Source organism: Mobula hypostoma, chromosome 7 (genome assembly GCF_963921235.1).
Source record: "Mobula hypostoma chromosome 7, sMobHyp1.1, whole genome shotgun sequence".
NCBI lineage: Eukaryota > Metazoa > Chordata > Chondrichthyes > Myliobatiformes > Myliobatidae > Mobula > Mobula hypostoma.
This window is the reverse complement of record NC_086103.1, coordinates 58725838-58744365: the sequence shown is the minus strand read 5'-3', so window position 1 is coordinate 58744365 and position 18528 is coordinate 58725838. Positions and strand designations below refer to the sequence as shown.

At 41.0% G+C, this 18528-nt stretch overlaps 1 protein-coding gene across 10 annotated transcripts in view; it reads right to left on the bottom strand.

The window, feature by feature from the left end:
- The window catches only part of arhgef37 (Rho guanine nucleotide exchange factor (GEF) 37), a 200101-nt gene that overhangs the window by 62805 nt on the left and 118768 nt on the right, over positions 1 to 18528 (bottom strand). For all 10 annotated transcript variants that reach the window (XM_063053480.1, XM_063053484.1, XM_063053487.1 and 7 more), the window contains one exon: positions 894 to 1041. In XM_063053480.1, the coding sequence (XP_062909550.1) occupies positions 894 to 1041 (148 nt within the window). The remainder of the gene's footprint in view (positions 1 to 893; positions 1042 to 18528) is intronic.

Here is an 18528-nt window from a genome sequence, read left to right as displayed (position 1 = left end):
TCTCCCCCTCCGTAGCAGAGTGAACCCACCAGCGATCAAAAGGCGGGCAGCTGACACTCATCTTGCTCATTCATCTCAATGTTTCAATCTCCCTGGTCGCTTTAATCGGTGAACAATGGAAGATTTAATTGGCAAAATAGAGTCAAGCTTTGGTTCACGTGCCACCCCACAGCCTTCCCACAATGATGTTCATTCACGCTGTCTCTACCTCCCAGAATCATTTTGAAGACTGCAAACAATCTCCAAACTGCAACTCACAAGCTCCAACAGATCCAGAATCACATTCAAGATGAAAAAACACACATAAGGGACATAAAAGAAGTGAAATATATGGTTTCATGATACATCCAGAAGATGCTAACTGAAGGAGCACTGTACATATGTCCCATCACTCTCTTCTTGTTTTGGCATCAGGCTGAAGGTACAGGAGCTTCCTCATTCCACCAGGTTCAGGAACAGTTATTAAACCTCAGCCATCAGCTTCTTGAACCAGAGGGGATAACTACACTCAATTTCACTTGCCCCATCACTGAACTATTCTCACAACCTCTGCACACATTTTCAAGAACTCTTCTTCTAATGTTCTCAATATTTATTGCTTATTTATTTATCATATTATTTCTTTCTTTTTCTTTTGTATCTGCACAGTTTGCTGTTTTTTGCACACTGGTCATCCACTCTATTGGGAGCGGTCTTTCATTGATTCTATTATGGTTATTGGATTTATCCAGTATGCCTGCAAGAAAATGAATCTCAAGGTTGTATATGGTGACATATATGTATTTTGATAATAAATTTACTTTGAACTTTGAATTAATGCATTTCTACATATACATATTTTAAAAATTAAATCTTCACAAATATAACTAGATAAGAATTTTCAAGTTTCTTACCTTACTGCGGTCAGAGTTTCTAGAACTTCTTTCCAAATATGTTCATTCTTCTTATACATTGATTCCAGTTGGAGGATATTGTCATAGTTGACACAATACACTTTATATGCATCTTCCAGTTCTTGTTTAAAGGTGAGGAACACATTACCTTTCGGAATAAAAACATGTACAGTATATTTTCAAAGACTCCTGCAACCTTAATGGAGCATTTTAGATTGCTGTTTAAAGTAGAGAAAGAAGAGCAGGTATTGAAATTAACAAAAAAAATTGCTTAGAATATATTGGACCTAATGAGTCTTATGTTCTAGACATTTCTAACGTGACACTTAAAAAATACATACATTTTTGTACAGTTAAAGTTCTATTACTTTTCTAAAACATTTATTATGCAATAGTTCAGAATTGCTCACAATATTTGGACTTCAGTGGTGCAGACTTGATTTTATTTTATACTAAATCATGTATTACCAATTTATTGGAGCTCTTTAAAGAAATAACATGCTGTGAATAAAGGAACACCCATGAATTTAACATAATTGGATTCCTAGAGACATTTGCTCAGGTCTATATCAAAGGTTATGGTTGATAATAAATGTTCATAATGCAGGAGATAATATATCAACATGAATATACAATTGGCCAACTTAAAGGGAACATACAGGAGGCATAAATAGGTCTTTTTTTCTTGGCTGTAATGAGAGGTGTGTTACTGGAATTGGTGTTGATGCCTCAAATTTTTTACGATTTATATAAATAATGAATGAAGGCACTAAGTAAATGGTTGCTAAATTTGGATTGTTTTGGAGTATTCTGGAGTTATGTCAATATAGCAAATATTAATTAAAGCAAGAATCAGCCTTCATTTTTACGTTATAAATTGCAAGCAGTAAATTGAAGTTAAAATCCCACAGACTAAGATATGCTGACCATGAGATGTCTGCAGATGCATGAGTTCAAACTTTAAGACAATGGGGTTGTGTTAATTGGCTTGCATCCAACCAGACAACACAGCTTTAAGTTACTTACACTATTGTGACTTTACAAACGTAGTTCAAGCTGGCAGACCAGGCAGATGTTGTCACTTAGCATATCAAACATGATCACACGTATAGGCAATCAATGATTTTTGTGTACTTATGATATTTGTGTACTCAGAGACAGCCCTGACAACATAGATTTTGGGTGTCTGTCTCTTGGTCATCAAAAGTTTTTAAAATATTTGTGTTAATTAGTTTCTGCTAAAAGCACTTGGACCCTTAGATGTGTCTTAGCAATTACAATGTGCTTCCACTATGTATCTCAAAGGAATCATTTGTCAACCTAAAGTATTGAAGTAAACAATGTCATTGTAACTGTTGAAGTTATATTGAATCACCTAATGTTAACTTTGATCTTCAGAGTATAAAAATGTGACGTATTTGGGGGCTCATCTAGGATAAGTCCATCGCCCACTGTGTGACCAGTGACTTAAGCAGCATAAGGGGAGGGCAAGTGTTTTTATGAGTAGCACCCACATTTACATCTGTTCAGATCCTGAAGCATCAAAAAATACAGCAGAGAGCTGAACTGGTAGATATACAAGGTGTGTGTGTGTATGTGTGTTTATGTAAGGGACCGGATATTTTTGGGTAGTTGTAGAAGATGGTTCCTGACGGTTCAGGATGCCAGAGGAGTGTGTGTATACTCATTTGGGTAACAGTATAGTAGCATACTTGCTTGAGAGTGTGTTTGTGTGCTTTAGAATAAGTCTAAAACCTTGGTAACAAGAGTCTTAAATGCAAGGGAATACAATAGGCATCATGAGTTTAGTGGCACAAAAGCTGAAGATTGCAGAGGACATTCTCCAAGTTTTAAATTAAGTATTGTATAATTTTAATCTTTTTTTTAAACTTTGCTTAGGATGGGAATTATTGTGAAGATATTTGAGGGACAGGATATTAGGATGACACCTTTTGAGGTCAGACTCTAGCAGGTGGAGAAACTTGATGACTGCAGCCAGGTCTCGTCACTGATTACTACCATTCACACGCCCCTCACCCCTGAAGAGAAGCAGAGCATTTTGTCTGAGCTGCCCTCACTTAAAGCTGCTTATAGGAATTCAGAATTTTGGTGCAAGCTCGAGAAAATGATTGAAATTAGCTAGATGCACCCCGAAGGTATACATGAGTTGGTTAAAGTGAAATGCCCGAGGAATATGTGAGATAGTATGCCTCAGGGAGTGCAGCATGGTACATGAACAACTACCGGTAATACCAGTAATGAAGATAGATATCGCTTCTTTAAGGGAGAAGTGAGGCAGCAACTAAGGGGAGATGAGAGTAATTGGGGAACGATAATGTCCATGGTTCAGAGAACTGATAAGCCTGCCATAAATTATGCAGAGCATAAATATCAAGCATATGAGGAGTGTTCAGGGTTGGACAATCTAAGGTAGGATGATCCAGTTTTCCTGAAAATGCAGAAAGAAGGCCTGATCTCAGCCCACCAGGAAGTTTTAGATTTGGGGAGAGTAGAGGAATCGACCTACCCAGCGATAGAATCATGGGCCAGAGAGACAGACCGAAGGAGGGGAACGAGAAGTCAGAAAGCAATTATAGTGGATGTAGCTGCTGTGAAGACACAAGGGACTTGGTCTGTGTGCCAGTAATCAGGGCACCTAGCAAGATACTGCTGGAATAAACATAGAGAGTAAAGGAGATGATATGCTACAGCTGTGGTCTCTCAGGCCATGTTTGGAAGCAGCGTCCTAAAAAGGGTAGGCAGTCAGAGAATCACTCACCAAAACAGGCAGAAATCAGAGCAACACACACAAAATGCTAGAGAAACTCAGCAGGTCACGAAGCACCTGTGGAAATTAATAAACAGTCAATGTTTCGGGCTGGGACCCTTCTTCAGACTGGAAAGGAAGGGGGTAGACATGCAGATTAAAAAAGGTTGAGGGAGGGAAACAGTATAGCTAGAAGGTGATACGTGAAGCCAGGTGGGTAGGAAAGTTAAAGGACTGGACAATAGGAACTTGATAGGAAAGGAGTGTGAACCATCGTTGAAAGGGAAGGAGGAGGGGACACAGGGGGAGGTAAATGCAGGTGAGAAGCAGTAAGAGGCCAAATTGGCGAATAGAAGAAGAGAGAGGGGTGGAAATGTTTTTTACTGGAAGCAGAAATTGATATTCATGCCATCAGGTTGGAGGCTACCCAGATGGAATACAAGGTGTTGGTCCTCCACCCTGAGTGTGGCCTCATCATGGCACAAGAGGAGGCCATGGCCGAAATGTCTGGACAGGCATGGGAATTGGAATTAAAATACTTGGCCACTGAAAATTTCTGCTTTTGGTGGATGAAACGGAGGCGCTCAATGAAGTGGTCCCCCAATTTACGGCATGTTTCAGCAATGTAGAGGAGGCCACATCTGGAGCACAGGGCACTATAGGCGACTCCAGCAGATTCTCAGGTAAAGTGTTGCCTTACCTGCAGGGACTGTTTGTGGCCAGTAATGGAGGTGGGGGAGGAGGTGAATGAGCAGGTAGCACTTTGGCTGCTTGTACGGATAAGTGCCAGGAGAGGGATAAGTGGGGAGGCATGAATGGACATGGGAATCGTGGAGGGAGCCCTGAGGAAAGTGGGCGGTTGGGGGAGGGGTAGGATTCCTTTGGAGATGGTGGAAATTGCTGAGAATGACATGTTGGAAACAGAGGCTCATGGGATGGTAGGTAAGGACAAGAGGAACTCTATCACTGTTAATTCGGCAGAAGGATGGGGTGAGTGCAGATGTTTGGGAAATGGAGGAGATGTGGATGAACTAATAGTGGAGGAAGGGAAATCCCTTCATTGAAGAAAGGTGGTATCGCTGATGTCCTGGAAAGGAAAGCCTCATTCTGGGAGTAGATGCAATGGAAATGAAAGACCTGAGAAAACGGAATAGCATTTTTACAGGAGACAGATTGAGAAGAGGTATAGTCAAGATAACTGGGAATCAGTAGGCTTATAAAAGATGTTGGTCGACATTTGTCTCCAGAGATGGAAACAGTGAGATCGAGATAGGGAAGAAATGTGTCAGAAATGGACCGTGAATTTAAGGGCAGGGTGCAAGTTGGAAATTGACAAGCTCAGCATGGGTGCATGAAGCAGCACCAATGCAGTCATCAATGTAGCAGAGGAAGAGTTGGGGAGCATTACAGGGGAAGGCTTGGAACATTTAGCCAACGAAAAGGCAGGCATAGCTGGGGCCCATAGTTGTTCCCATCACTACACCTCAAGTGTGGAAAAAGTGAGAGGAGCCGAAGGAAAATTTTTGAGGGTGAGGACTAGTTCTACCAGATGGAGGAGGCCAGAACCATCTCTGTCCGATTCGATTGCTAATCAAATTACATAGCTAGTGAAGACAGCATCCAGGTCATACAAACAACTGGTGGCAACATCTATTGCTAGTACTGATTACTGATGGATGTACACAGAAGGTATATTAATGGTCCAGCGATGTGATATGTTAGTAGACACAGGATTATCAATAACAATAACTGGTCTACCCCTGCCCATGAGTGGAGAAACAAATTTACAGTGTAGGGGGTAAAAAATGTGGCTAGAGAGAAGTGAGCGTCAGGTACTTGAGACTCAGGAAATGCATCTTACTGCGGATTTTTGGGTGTTCCCAAACTCTATCCTGCGGGTAGACACACTAAGTAAGGCAAGACTCAAGAAAGGGAGAAATAATGTGGACAACACAGGACAGACAGCATGCATGACCCTCAGAGCAGACAACATAGCCCATAGGGAGACAGCAGCCCCAAGCAAGGAGGGAAGACAGGACAATGTGTGGGAATCATGACAGGAGGTCCAAAAAGGTCAAAAACAGTCAAGAACTGTTAGAAGTAGTGCAGCTTCCTGCAGAGGTAGCAGCAATTGAAAACACACCAACAAGGGGAGAGAAAGGAAATGAGTGTGGAAATGATGGGACAAAGGGAAAAAAGGAATGTGAGTAAACAGACACTGCAAATAAGGAAGAAGAAATGACTGGAGCCAATTTAGTAAGATCATATGGAGATGTGAAGGACTATTGTAACTGGATTAATGCATTGAGGGACCAAGCAAAATAGCAGCAACGTATTGCTAATCAGAAAATGTCAGAGGGAGAGAAGATAGTCCTCCCACAGCCATGTGACCAAGTCATGGCGAGGTAAGGGAGCAGTCTAAAAAGGTAGGGTTTGCTCCCAGGTGGATTAGACCACACATAGCTCTTTAGACAAATAACACCTGCGAAACAGCCTGTAGAAACATTGGACTCAGGTTAAACTGTATGACTTTCCTTCTTGTCACCCCCACAGACAGAACAAACAATCAAGTCTGCTCAGCAACAATGCCATTACAGAGAATTTAAGTGAAGAATACCAGCCTGCTGCGTCACATCTGACCACTCCTGATGGAAGTAGACCCACAGATGGAAGAGAACAGGAATGTGAATGCAGAAGACATACAGTGAGCATGTCAGCAAGCCATGAAAAGTGCATGAAGAATTATGGTAATGGTACTTTGTAATAAAGGCCTGTTCTCTGAGACAGATAATCATTTATATAGATAGATAAAAATAGAAAGATATTAGAAATAGATTGGAAAGGATTAAAGTTATGACAGACTTCAAGTTCCACAACCTTGATTACAAGGCGGACCAAGAACGAGAAGAAATTGCACACAGCATCTGAAGGCAGCCACCCCAGCTTGGCTGGGAGTGAACAGAAATGAGCTGGGCCATTTCAGTGGTTGGGTCAGTGATCAAAAGGACAGTCTGGGAGTGGATACCACTGGCATGAGATAGTTGCAGCCACCTGAATAGCGACCACTCTCGTACATCGATCAAAGGCATTGAGAGCCTTGTTAGATTATTCTGACAATCCACTGTCATGGCATGGAATGTGAACTGTTGCCAGTGAACTTGCTACAGTATTACCATACTGTGCCCTGCCCGCAGAGTAATTACTCAAAGACACTGCTGAGTTTTAGCTATCAGATGTTGAAGGGGCAAAGATAAGGAGACATAAACCGCAATGGACCAGCAGCAAATGAGGCAATAAACACATGAATGACAAAGCTGCATTTTCATGATTGGTTGACTTTGAGAGGACAGAAGTGTCTAAGAACAGGATGCAATCAAATTTTGGGAATGTTTTATTGGCATCTCTGTTTAGACTTCTAGATAGCCAGTTAGAGGTGATAGTTCAGATATAGGTACACAGAAAGACATGATAGGTTAGTTACACACACAAAATGCTGGAGGAACTCAGCAGGTCGGGCAGCATCTATGGAAAAGAGTACAACCAGCATTACAGGCCAAGACCCTTTTTCCAGCATTTTGTGTGTGTTGCTTTGATTTCAGCATCTGCAGATTCTCTCTTGTTTGTGATAGGATAGGATAGTAATTAGGGAAGGGATCCAAAGTGAAAGGCATTTTTGCTGCTCAACTTGATTAGATCCTCCTTAAAGCTTAGCCTTCCTGGAACAGATTTCTGATTTAGACAGTATTCTGAAGTTATGTGAATATAGCAAATACTAATTAAAGCAAGAACCAGCCTTCGTTTTTATTGTAAATTGCAAGCTGTAAGCTGAATTTAAAAGCCCACAGACTAAGATATGGTTTGCAAAATGGTGACCATGAGACGTCTGCATATGCATGAGTTCAAACGTTAAAACAATGGAATTGTGTCAATCGGCTTGCATCCAACCAGGCAACACGGCTAAGTTATTTGCATTATTGTGACTTTAGTTGAAGTTGGCAGACCAGATGGATGTTGTCACTTAGCATATCAAACATGATCACACGTATAGGCAATCAATAGCTCTTGTGTACTTCCGATATTTGTGTACTCAGAGACAGCCATGACAAAATTGATTTTGGGTGTCTATCTCTCTGCCATCAAAAGCTTTTAGAATATTTGTGTTAATTAGCTTCTCCTAAAAGAGTTTGGACCTTCAGATGTGTTTTATCAATTACAATGTGCTTCCACTATGTATTTCAAAGAAATCATTTGTCAACCCGAAGTATTGAAGTAAACAATGTCATTGTAACTATTGAAGTTGTATTGAATCACCTCCTGTTAACTTTGATCTAAAGGGCATAGAAATGTGATGAACCTCTGGCTGTGCGAGCCTCTACCAAAAGTGTCTCCAGAATGATGCCTGCTTGTTGTGATGAATAAAAACTTCTACATCACCAGCTTCAGTGTCTCTCCAGTGACTTTGATCACAGTCACAACAAATATCAAGATAGATGGGGAAGTTAGTTGCGAAGAAGATGCAAGGAGACTACAAAAGGATTACAAAGGCTAAGTGAGAGGGAGAAGATCAAACAAATGGCGTATACTATAGAAAATATAAAATTGTCCATTTTGCAAAGCAAATTAAAATGAAGCTCATTAGGTAAGCAATGAGAGACTGCAGAGTTCTGATGTGTAGAGTAATCTGTGTGCCCCAGTATATGATTCACAAGAGGCTATTATACTAGTACTGCAAATAGAAAAACAAACAAAATGTTATACTTTATTGCCGTAGGGGAACTGAATTCAGAAGTAGGGAGGTCATGCTTCAGTTATGTAGGGCAGTGAGAGATGGATCACTGTGATGTGAGATGGAGCTCCATATCTGGATCACTGTGTACAGTATCTAAAGAAGAAGGTTAATGCATTAGAAACACTTCAAAGAAGATCTACTAGACTAATACTAATAAGAACACATTGTCCTATGAGGGAGAATTGATCAGACTAGACTTGTAGCCGCTGCAATTGGGAAGATCATGAAGAAACTTGATTGAAACATAAATGGAAATCTTGACATAGTAGATGTACAGATCATATTTCCTACTTTTTAAAATTTTTATTGCACGTTTAAGACAGAGATGAATGTTTTCTCAGAGTTGTTAGTCCTATAAAGAGAAGAATCTTTGAATATGTTCAAAGCAAGGATAGATAAGCAATGGAATGAAAGAGTCTCACAGCTAAATAGGAACATAGATTTGAGTTACAATCAGATCAGCAGTGATTTTATTTAATATTGGAGCAGGGTCAAGGAACTGAATAGCTTATTTCTACTTCTAATTCACATGTTAGTAGGTTTGCAGTCTGTCACTGGTATTCACCAGCTGCAAACAGCTCCATCTCAGCCATGAGGGAATATTTAGTCTTGTGAAAAGTTCCTTCATACAATTCTTGAAGAAAGGAATAACTTTTGCCACATTCCAGTACTCTGGCACTTCTCCTTTGGCCAGTGAGAATACAAAGACTTTAAATTTAAACTAAACTCAATAACTATATGCACATTATTAGTCAGCATCATGGTCTTACTACCGTCTTCCTTTGCAGTTCAATAACACTGCCAAGTGTTTCTTTGTGTGATAACATGCACCCTTTTTATCTTAAATGGTGGTTTCCTTGCTCCATCTTGTGAGATACAAGCTTTCCCTGAACATAACAACAGCGCGACACTTCTCTTGTACCATGACTGCATTCTCCAATGCTGCTCAGAAATGAAAGCTGATGAGCCTCTTGTGAGAGCAGAGGGGGACAGGGTAACTCCCAGCAGTCAAAGCCACTCAATGGAGTCTGTCAGTTTCACTCAAAACATTGCTGCAGTCCGCTAGATCTTTCTCATCACTTAAACACAGCTTACAGTTACAGTTATGATGAATGTTGTAAAGGAGAGTCATTTTGAGAGACTAAAATTTAAAGTCTTTGTATCCTCACTGGCTACAGGAATAGTGCCAGAGGACTGGAAGGTGGCAAAAGTTATTCCTTTCTTCAAGAAAGGTAATAGGGATAACACTGGGAATTATAGGACAGTTAAGTTTTATGTCGGGGTGGGCACGCTATTGGAGAAGAATCTTTGAAGAATGTCTTCTAACCTTTTGGTTGGAAGGATTCGCAACTCAGAGCATGATACCTGATTCAGCGGTGGAGTGTTGGGCAAGCAAGCAGCAAAGCCAGCCTTAGGACCAGAGTCTTACGAATCTTTTGTCTCTTAAAGAAGGTTGACTTTGTGATAAGGCCGATATCTAGGATGCCTTAACCAAATTGCATTATTCAAATATCATGTTATACCTTCTACAAATATTATCAATGCATTATATCAAATCACTTAAGCAATTTCGCTTTCAGATCCCCAAATAATGACCATGAACATTCTTCATGTGATGCGGAATGTCATAGGCCAAATCAAAGGAGGCGATGTATCAGCATATAGGCAGGAGATTGAAAATCTAAGTGGTGGCATAACAACAAGCTCTTACTCAATGCCAGCAAGACCAAGGAGCCGATTATTGACTTCAGGAGAAGGAAACCAGAGCTCCATCAGCCAGTCCTCATTAGAGGATCAGAGGTGGAGAGGGTCAGCATCTTCAAATACTTCAGTGTTATTATTTTGGAAGACCTGTCCTCAGCCCAGTATGTAAGTGCAATTACGAAGAAAGCACTGCACTGTCTCTGCTTCCTTAGAAGTTTACAAAGGTTTGGCATGACATCTAACACTTTGACAAACTTCTAATGATGTGTGGTGAAGGGTATATTGACTGGCTGCATCATACCCTGGTATGGAAACACCAATGCCCTTGAATGGAAAATCCTACAAAATGTGGTGTAAATGACCCAGTCCATCATGGAAAAAGCCCTCCCCACCATTGAGGACATCTACATGTCATAGGAAAGCAGCATGCATCATCAGGACCCCCACCACCCAGGACATGCTCTCTTCTTACTGCTGCCATCAGGAAGAAGGCACAGGAGCCTCAGGACTTACACCATCAAGTCCAATAACAGTTATCACCCCTCTAGCATCAGGCTGTTGAACCAAAGGGGATAACTTCATTCAGCTTCACTTGCCCCATCATTAAAATATTCCCGCAATCTATGGACTCACTGCCAAGGACTCATTTCACGTTCTCGATATTTATTATTTATTTATTTATTTATTTATTATTATTATTTCATTTATTTTGTACTTGCACAGTTTGTTGTCTTTTGCACACTGGTTGATCACCCAAGTGGATTCAGTCTTTTATTGATTGTCTTATGGTTATTATTCCATTATAGATTTATTGAGTATCTTAGTAAGAAAATGAATCCCAGGGCTGTACATGGTGACAAATATGATAATAAATTTATTTTGAACTTTGCTATATTCATGTAAATTAAATTAAATTTACATGAATATAGGGTAAAAAGATTGCAAGTGTGACTCAAATACAATGTATTCAGTATTATTTTATCTTTTTTTGACATAATATATATCTTCGTGTACTCTGTATTCTTCTATAGAAATTAATAAAAATATTGAAAAAGAAAGAACTTTGCTTAGTCAGGGTCAAAGGAACTTCATAAAAAAAAACAGCTGCTTAAATCGACATCTCCTCTGACTATTTTTGCCTGCAGTCCCAATGACCTCTCTTCTAACTTTCCTTAGTTGTAGGCTCATGACTAACCATGTGATCAGTTCTCCATTTTCCCAAGGCCAGGCTGTCCTAATACATTAATTAATGTATGTACAATTTGCTTCATCTTCATTATCTTGTCAGGTCGGCCTTAACTGTTACTTCTGATTTGAATAGTTTTGTCTTTGATATTAGCTTACTTTTTCCCTGTCCCTCATCAGTCACAAGATAGACATGTTAGTATGACACAGAACAATGCAGTCTAAACTTCTTACCTAATAATTTTCCCACAAGTGTCCTATGAGAGGTTTATTTTCTCCTTTTAAGAATATGTATCTAGAAATGTATCGATGCTGGCTGAGATTTGCCTTTTCAGACATCAATAGTGTTTGTTTGCTTTTCTTGTCAGTGAATTAAAAGGATTTTACAGAGACATTGTGGTACTTCTCCAATATTTTGCCCAGATAGTCCATGGGACAGTAGGGATCATGGTTCCCTGATACACCAGGACCCTTTTCAAGATTTGAGGTCGTGCTCTTGGTCTTGAAACTGGAGATGGTGCTCAGAGTTTCTGCTGAAAGATGGCTCTCAAGATTGGAAAGTGTTTTATGCTTTTCACAGTCTCACTGTGCACCTACGTTGTCAGGGGAATATTGTACAGCAGGTGTAGTTTGGTTGAGAACCTTTGTTTTGTGGATGTTTATTGAAAGACACATCCTTACATACCCTTCAGTGAATGAGTTAGTGATGATTGGAGCTTGGCCTCTGGATATGCATATATGCAAGCGTTATCTGCACTCTGCAACTTGATCTGAACTCTGCAACTTGATCTGCACTCTCCAACTTGATGACTGACGATAAAATGACCTTGATTTCAGAATGAGGAGTAACAGGATGAGCAAATTCCCACTCCAGCAGGAAGTTTGTTGGAGTGAAGTGTGATATTACAGGTTAAATGATGTTGAAGCAATAACACAACTTTTCTAGACCACAGCCAATTCTGGGATAAGTTCTGTGACAGAATTATTGGTAAAATTCCTGTTTGGCCATTTGTGGTGTACCAAATGTTTAATGGAAAAGAATTTCTGAGGGCAGTTTAATTAGAGAAGTCACAGATGATTGACAATTGCTTGGTAAAAGAGCCCACGTAGTCATTGATGCAAGATGTTTGGGTCATAGATAATGCTGACAGTGTTGGAGAAAGCATGTGTTGGTTATTAGAAAGTTGCTGCATTTCCTGCAATCCTTCCACCCACCATCTTTTCTATAGGTCATGGGATGCCTGGTGGACCACATCTTCAAGTGTCTGTAGAACTAAAGAATTCCATTCATGGTTGAGGTATAACTTGTCACAACATCTCCACCCCCATGTGTGAAGATGAATGCATTCCCAACAACCAGAAAGAATGCATCAGGTTCCAACAATCAAGGAATCTGATTCAGGAACCTGCTCACTATCAATATTAAGTGAGTGCTTGCAGTTCTACCAAAACTTTTAGAAGATGGCTGAGAAGAGTCCCTGATAGATTAGAGGTCCCATTAAACATGACTCCAGATTCTAGGTGAAAGGTCATTCAACAAAATTCAGGCACCGTGAAGTGGTCAACTGAAACTATTCCAGGATAGCCAAACAACCAAGTAACCAAACATAGTGGGCATGCTTATGTTGCTGCCAGGACGTGTGCTGACACTTGTGGGCTGCCCCTAGCACACCCTTGAACATGCTGGTTGTTAATACAGATGCCGCATTTCACTGCATGTTTTAATGCACATGTGATAAATAAATCTTAATCCTGAATCTTGAAATAAGGCAAGGTCAAATGGCCAACTTAAATTCAACTGCTTTGAATGGACAACAGCTGTGCTGTTCTGCGTTGAATGATACCTCTATTCGCTACAAGAAAACAATCCAGTATTTTGGGAAAGGTGTCCCATTTTTAAAAACATTCCATGTATAAAGAAAGATCTTTGACCTGAAGCTTTGAACTCTTTTTCTCCACATGAATGCTAATCGATCAGCTGAGTGCTTCCAGCATTTTCAATTTTTGTTTTGGAGTTCCAACATCTCTAGTTATTTCTTACTCCAGAACCTTGGGCTGCTTTTGATAACTTAATTTCAGATCTCCAGTAGAATTTCAACATTGACAGGAAAATGTGACAGCAAAATCTGACCACTGAAAACCCAAGTCTCCTGTAGGAGATTTGCTATATTTATTGTGCATAAATCACATGGCTCTGTGCAAATAATTAGAGTGCCATTTCATGTATTTTCAAAGAAAGTTAAATAAAAGTGATATTCTGAGATATTACCTGAAGCAGGAATACAGATTCTATTGTCTCCTGGTAATAGTTTGGAATCACAGATATGAAGAGTATAAAAAGGAGAACAATTGAATTTTTACAGATTATGAGAACACTCAGTCCTCTTATATAGCAGTTGTTCACAGCAGTGGTAACCAAGGCAATGCTTGGCTATGAAAGGCCACATTGTGCATTTGACATCTGTGAGTTTAGGGTTCAATATGCAGGAACTACTGTTTCAAAAGGCATTTTTTTCTTGCTTAAGAGTTAGCATTAAGAAACATTGTTATGTAATGCCAACTGTATTTGGTGTTCACACCTAATTTATAACATATAAGAGGCAACACAAGCCTTTGATACAAAATTGGAGACCAAAGAAAGAGCTAAGGGATGAGGTCATATCTTATACAATTGGCAAAGAAGTTCAAAGCAGGAATTCAAATACCAATAATCCCCAATTGCTTCTAGTGCTACACTCCTACTAGCTCTCCATCGGACAGGAGCTAATCTGCAAAGCAATTGAATAATTGTTCAGCCTATACTGACTTCACACCAGAGTTAATATCATTTGAATCCAAGTTACTGAGCTGCAATTCATAGATGATGCTGGTGTACACACACATTTTGAGGCCAAACTCCACCAAATCAATAACTCATTTACTTAAGTATGCAAGAGTAAACGTTTTACACCAAACATGCTCAAAACAAAGGCCCTCTACCAACCTGCACCAGTGCACAACCCGGCCATCAAATAGTAAGAGTCCACAATGGGACCCTGGAATACACACACGATTCCCTTATCTTAGCATCCACCCTTCAATCAATATGAATATGAATATTCACCACATCCCTAGTATTTCAGCAAAGACTTTACCCATCTGAGGAAAAGAACAAGCATTTAGAGATCAAAACCTCAAACACCTGGCAGAATTATCCTAGTCCTCCTGTATTCTTCTGAGATTTGAGCCACATACAGCAGGAATAGCATGTCACATGGAGAGGTACTATTAAGAGGTCTCCAGAAAATACTCTAAATCCACAAGCAGAAAGAAAGTGATGTCAATGTTGATCCTCAGGCCAATATTCTCACTTTCAAGTCTCCAATTACTCTCTGTCAGCTTCAATGGATGGGCCATCTCATTAACATTCCAGTCATCAGACTCCCAAAACAGGCAAACACTGCTACTAACTTCGTTATAGCAAAAAAAAAGATTCTAGGAGGACAGAGAAAAGGATTCAAGTATGTTCTCTAAGCCTTGTTGAAAATGTGTAATGTTTTGATTCCAAATGATTCCTGTGATTCCCTGGCCATTAATTGTTCATAATAGAAAAACATCCAAGATGGAACCAATAGCTGAGAATCATTTTTCACATAGAACATGGAATAGCAGGCCCTTTGGCCCACATTGTTGTGCCGACCCTCAAACCCTGCCTCCCATATAACCCCCCCCACCTTAAATTCCTCCATATACCTGTCTAGTGGTCTCTTAAATTTCACTCGTGTATCTGCCTCCACCACGGACTCAGGCAGTGCATTCCACGCACCAACCACTCTCTGAGTAAAAAACCTTCCTCTAATATCCCCTGTGAACTTCCCATCCCTTACCTTAAAGCCATGTCCTCTTGTATTGAGCAGTGGTGCCTTGGGGAAGAGGCACTGGCTATCCACTCTATCTATTCCTCTTAATATCTTGTATACCTCTATCATGTCTCCTCTCATCCTCCTTCTCTCCAAAGAATAAAGCCCTAGCATAATGCATGCTCTCTAAACCAGGCAGCATCCTGGTAAATCTCCTCTGTACCCTTTCCAGTGCTTCCACATCCTTCCTATAGTGAGGCGACCAGAAATGGACACAGTACTCCAAGTGTGGCCTAACCAGAGTTTTATAGAGCTGCATCATTACCCCGCGACTCTTAAACTCTATCCCTCGATTTATGAAAGCTAACACCCCATAAGCTTTCTTAATTACCCTATCTACCTGTGAGGCAACTGTCAGGGATCTGTGGACATGTACCCCCATATCCCTCTGTTCCTCCACACTACCAAGTATCCTGCCACTTACTTTGTACTCTGCCTTGGAGTTTGTCCTTCCAAAGTGTACCACCTCACACTTCTCCAGGTTGAACTCCATCTGCCACTTCTCAGCCCACTTCTGCAACCTATCAATGTCTCTCTGCAATCTTCAACAATCCTCTACAGTATCTACAACACCACCAACCTTTGTGTTGTCTGCAAACTTGCCAACCCACCCTTCTAACCCCACATCCAGGTCATTAATAAAAATCACGAAAAGTAGAGGTCCCAGAACAGATCCTTGTGGGACACCACTAATCACAACCCTCCAATCCGAATGTATTCCCTCCACCACGACCCTCTGCCTTCTACAGGCAAGCCAATTCTGAATCCACCTGGCCAAACTTCCCTGGATCCTATGCCTCCTGACTTTCTGAATAAGCCTACCGTGTGCAACCTTGTCAAATGCCTTACTAAAATCCATGATGATCACATCCACTACACTACCCTCATCTACATGTCTGGTCACCTCCTCAAAGAACTCTATCAGGCTTGTTAGACACCATCTGCCCTTCACAAAGCCATGCTGACTGTCCCTGATCAGACCATGATTCTCTCCTATAGATCCTATCTCTAAGAATCTTTTCCAACAGCTTTCCCACCACAGACGTAAGTCTCACTGGTCTATAATTACCCGGACTATCCCTACTACATTTTTTGAACAAGGGGACAACATTTGCCTCCCTCCAGTCCTCCAATACCATTCCTGTAGACAACAAGGACTTAAAGATCCTAGCCAGAGGCTCAGCAATCTCTTCCCTCGCTTCATGGAGCAGCCTGGGGAATATTCCATCAGGCCCCGGGGACTTATCCATCCTAATGTATTTTAATAACTCCAATACCTCCTCTCCCTTAATATCAGCATGCTCCAGAACATCAACCTCAATCATATTGTCCTCACCGTCATCAAGTTCCCTCTCATTGGTGAATACCGAAGAGAAGTATTCATTGAGGGCCTCGCTCACTTCCACAACCTCCAGGCATATCTTCCCACCTTTATCTCTAATTGGTCCTACCTTCACTCCTGTCATCCTTTTGTTCTTCACATAATTGAAGAATGCCTTGGGGTTTTCCTTTACCCTACTCACCAAGGCCTTCTCAAGCCCCCTTCTTGCTCTTCTCAGCCCCTTCTTAAGCTCCTTTCTTGCCACCCTATATTCCTCAATAGACCCATCTGATGCTTGCTTCCTAAACCTCATGTATGCTGCCTTCTTCCACCTGACTATATTTTCCACCTCACTTGTCACCCATGGCTCCTTCACCCTACCATTCTTCTCTTCCTCACCGGGACAAATTTATCCCTAACATCCTGCAAGAGATCTCTAAACATCGATCACATGTCCATAGTACATTTCCCTGCAAAAAACATCATCCCAATTCACACCCGCAAGTTCTAGCCTTATAGCCTCATAATTTGCCCTTCCCCAATTAAAAACTTTCCTGCCCTCTCTGATTCTATCCTTTTCCATGATAATGCTAAAGGCCAGGGAGTGGTGGTCACTGTCCCCCAGATGCACACCCACTGAGAGATCTCTGACCTGACCCGGTTCGTTACCTAATACTAGATCTAGAATGGCATTCCCCCCAGTTGGCCTATCAATATACTGTGACAGGAATCTGTCCTGGACACACTTAACAAACTCTGCCCCGTCCAAACCCTTGGAACTATTCAGGTGCCAATCAATATTAGGGAAGTTAAAGTCACCCATGATAACAACCCTGTTATTTTTGCACCTTTCCAAAATCTGCCTCCTAATCTGCTCCTCTGTATCTCTGCTGCTACCAGGGGGCCTATAGAATACCCCCAACAGAGTAACTGCTCCCTTCCTGTTCCTGACTTCCACCCATACTGACTCAAAAGAGGATCCTGCTACATTACCCACCCTTTCTGTAGCTGTAATAGTATCCCTGACCAGTAGTGCCACCCCTCCTTCCCTTTTCCCCCCCCTCTATCCCTTTTAAAGCACTGAAATCCAGGAATATTGAGAATCCATTCCTGCCCTGGTGCCAGCCAAGTCTCTGTAATGGCCACTACATCATAATTCCATGTATGTATCCAAGCTCTCAGTTCATCATCTTTGTTCCTGATGCTTGTTGCATTGAAGTACACACACTTTAGCCTTTCTGCCTTCCTACCTTTACACCCTTTAACCACATAACAATTACAGCATGGAAACAGGCCATCTCGGACCTTCTAGTCCGTGCCGAACTATTACTCTCACCTAGTCCCACCGACCTGCACTCAGCCCATAACCCTCCATTCCTTTCCTGTCCATATACCTATCCAATTTAACTTTAAACGACAACATCGAACCTGCCTCAACCACTTCTGCTGGAAGCTCGTTCCACACAGCTACCACTCTCTGAATAAAGAAGTTCCCCCTCATGTTACCCCTAAACTTTTGCCCTTTAATTCTCAACTCATGTACTCTTGTTTGAATCTTCCCCACTCTCAATGGAAAAAGCCTATCCACGTCAACTCTATCAATCCCCCTCATAATTTTAAACACCTTTATCAAGTCCCCCCTCAACCTTCTATGCTCCAAAGAATAAAGACCTAACTTGTTCAACCTTTCTCTGTAACTTAGGAGATGAAACCCAGACAACATTTTAGTAAACCTCCTCTGTACTCTCTCAATTTTATTGACATCTTTCCTATAATTCGGTGACCAGAACTGTACACAATACTCCAAATTTGGCCTTACCAATGCCCCATACAAGTTCAACATTATATCCCAACTCCTATACTCAATGCTCTGATTAATAAATGCAAGCAAACCAAAAGCTTTCTTCACCACCCTATCCACATGAGGTTCCACCTTCAGGGAACTACGCACCATTATTCCTAGATCCCTC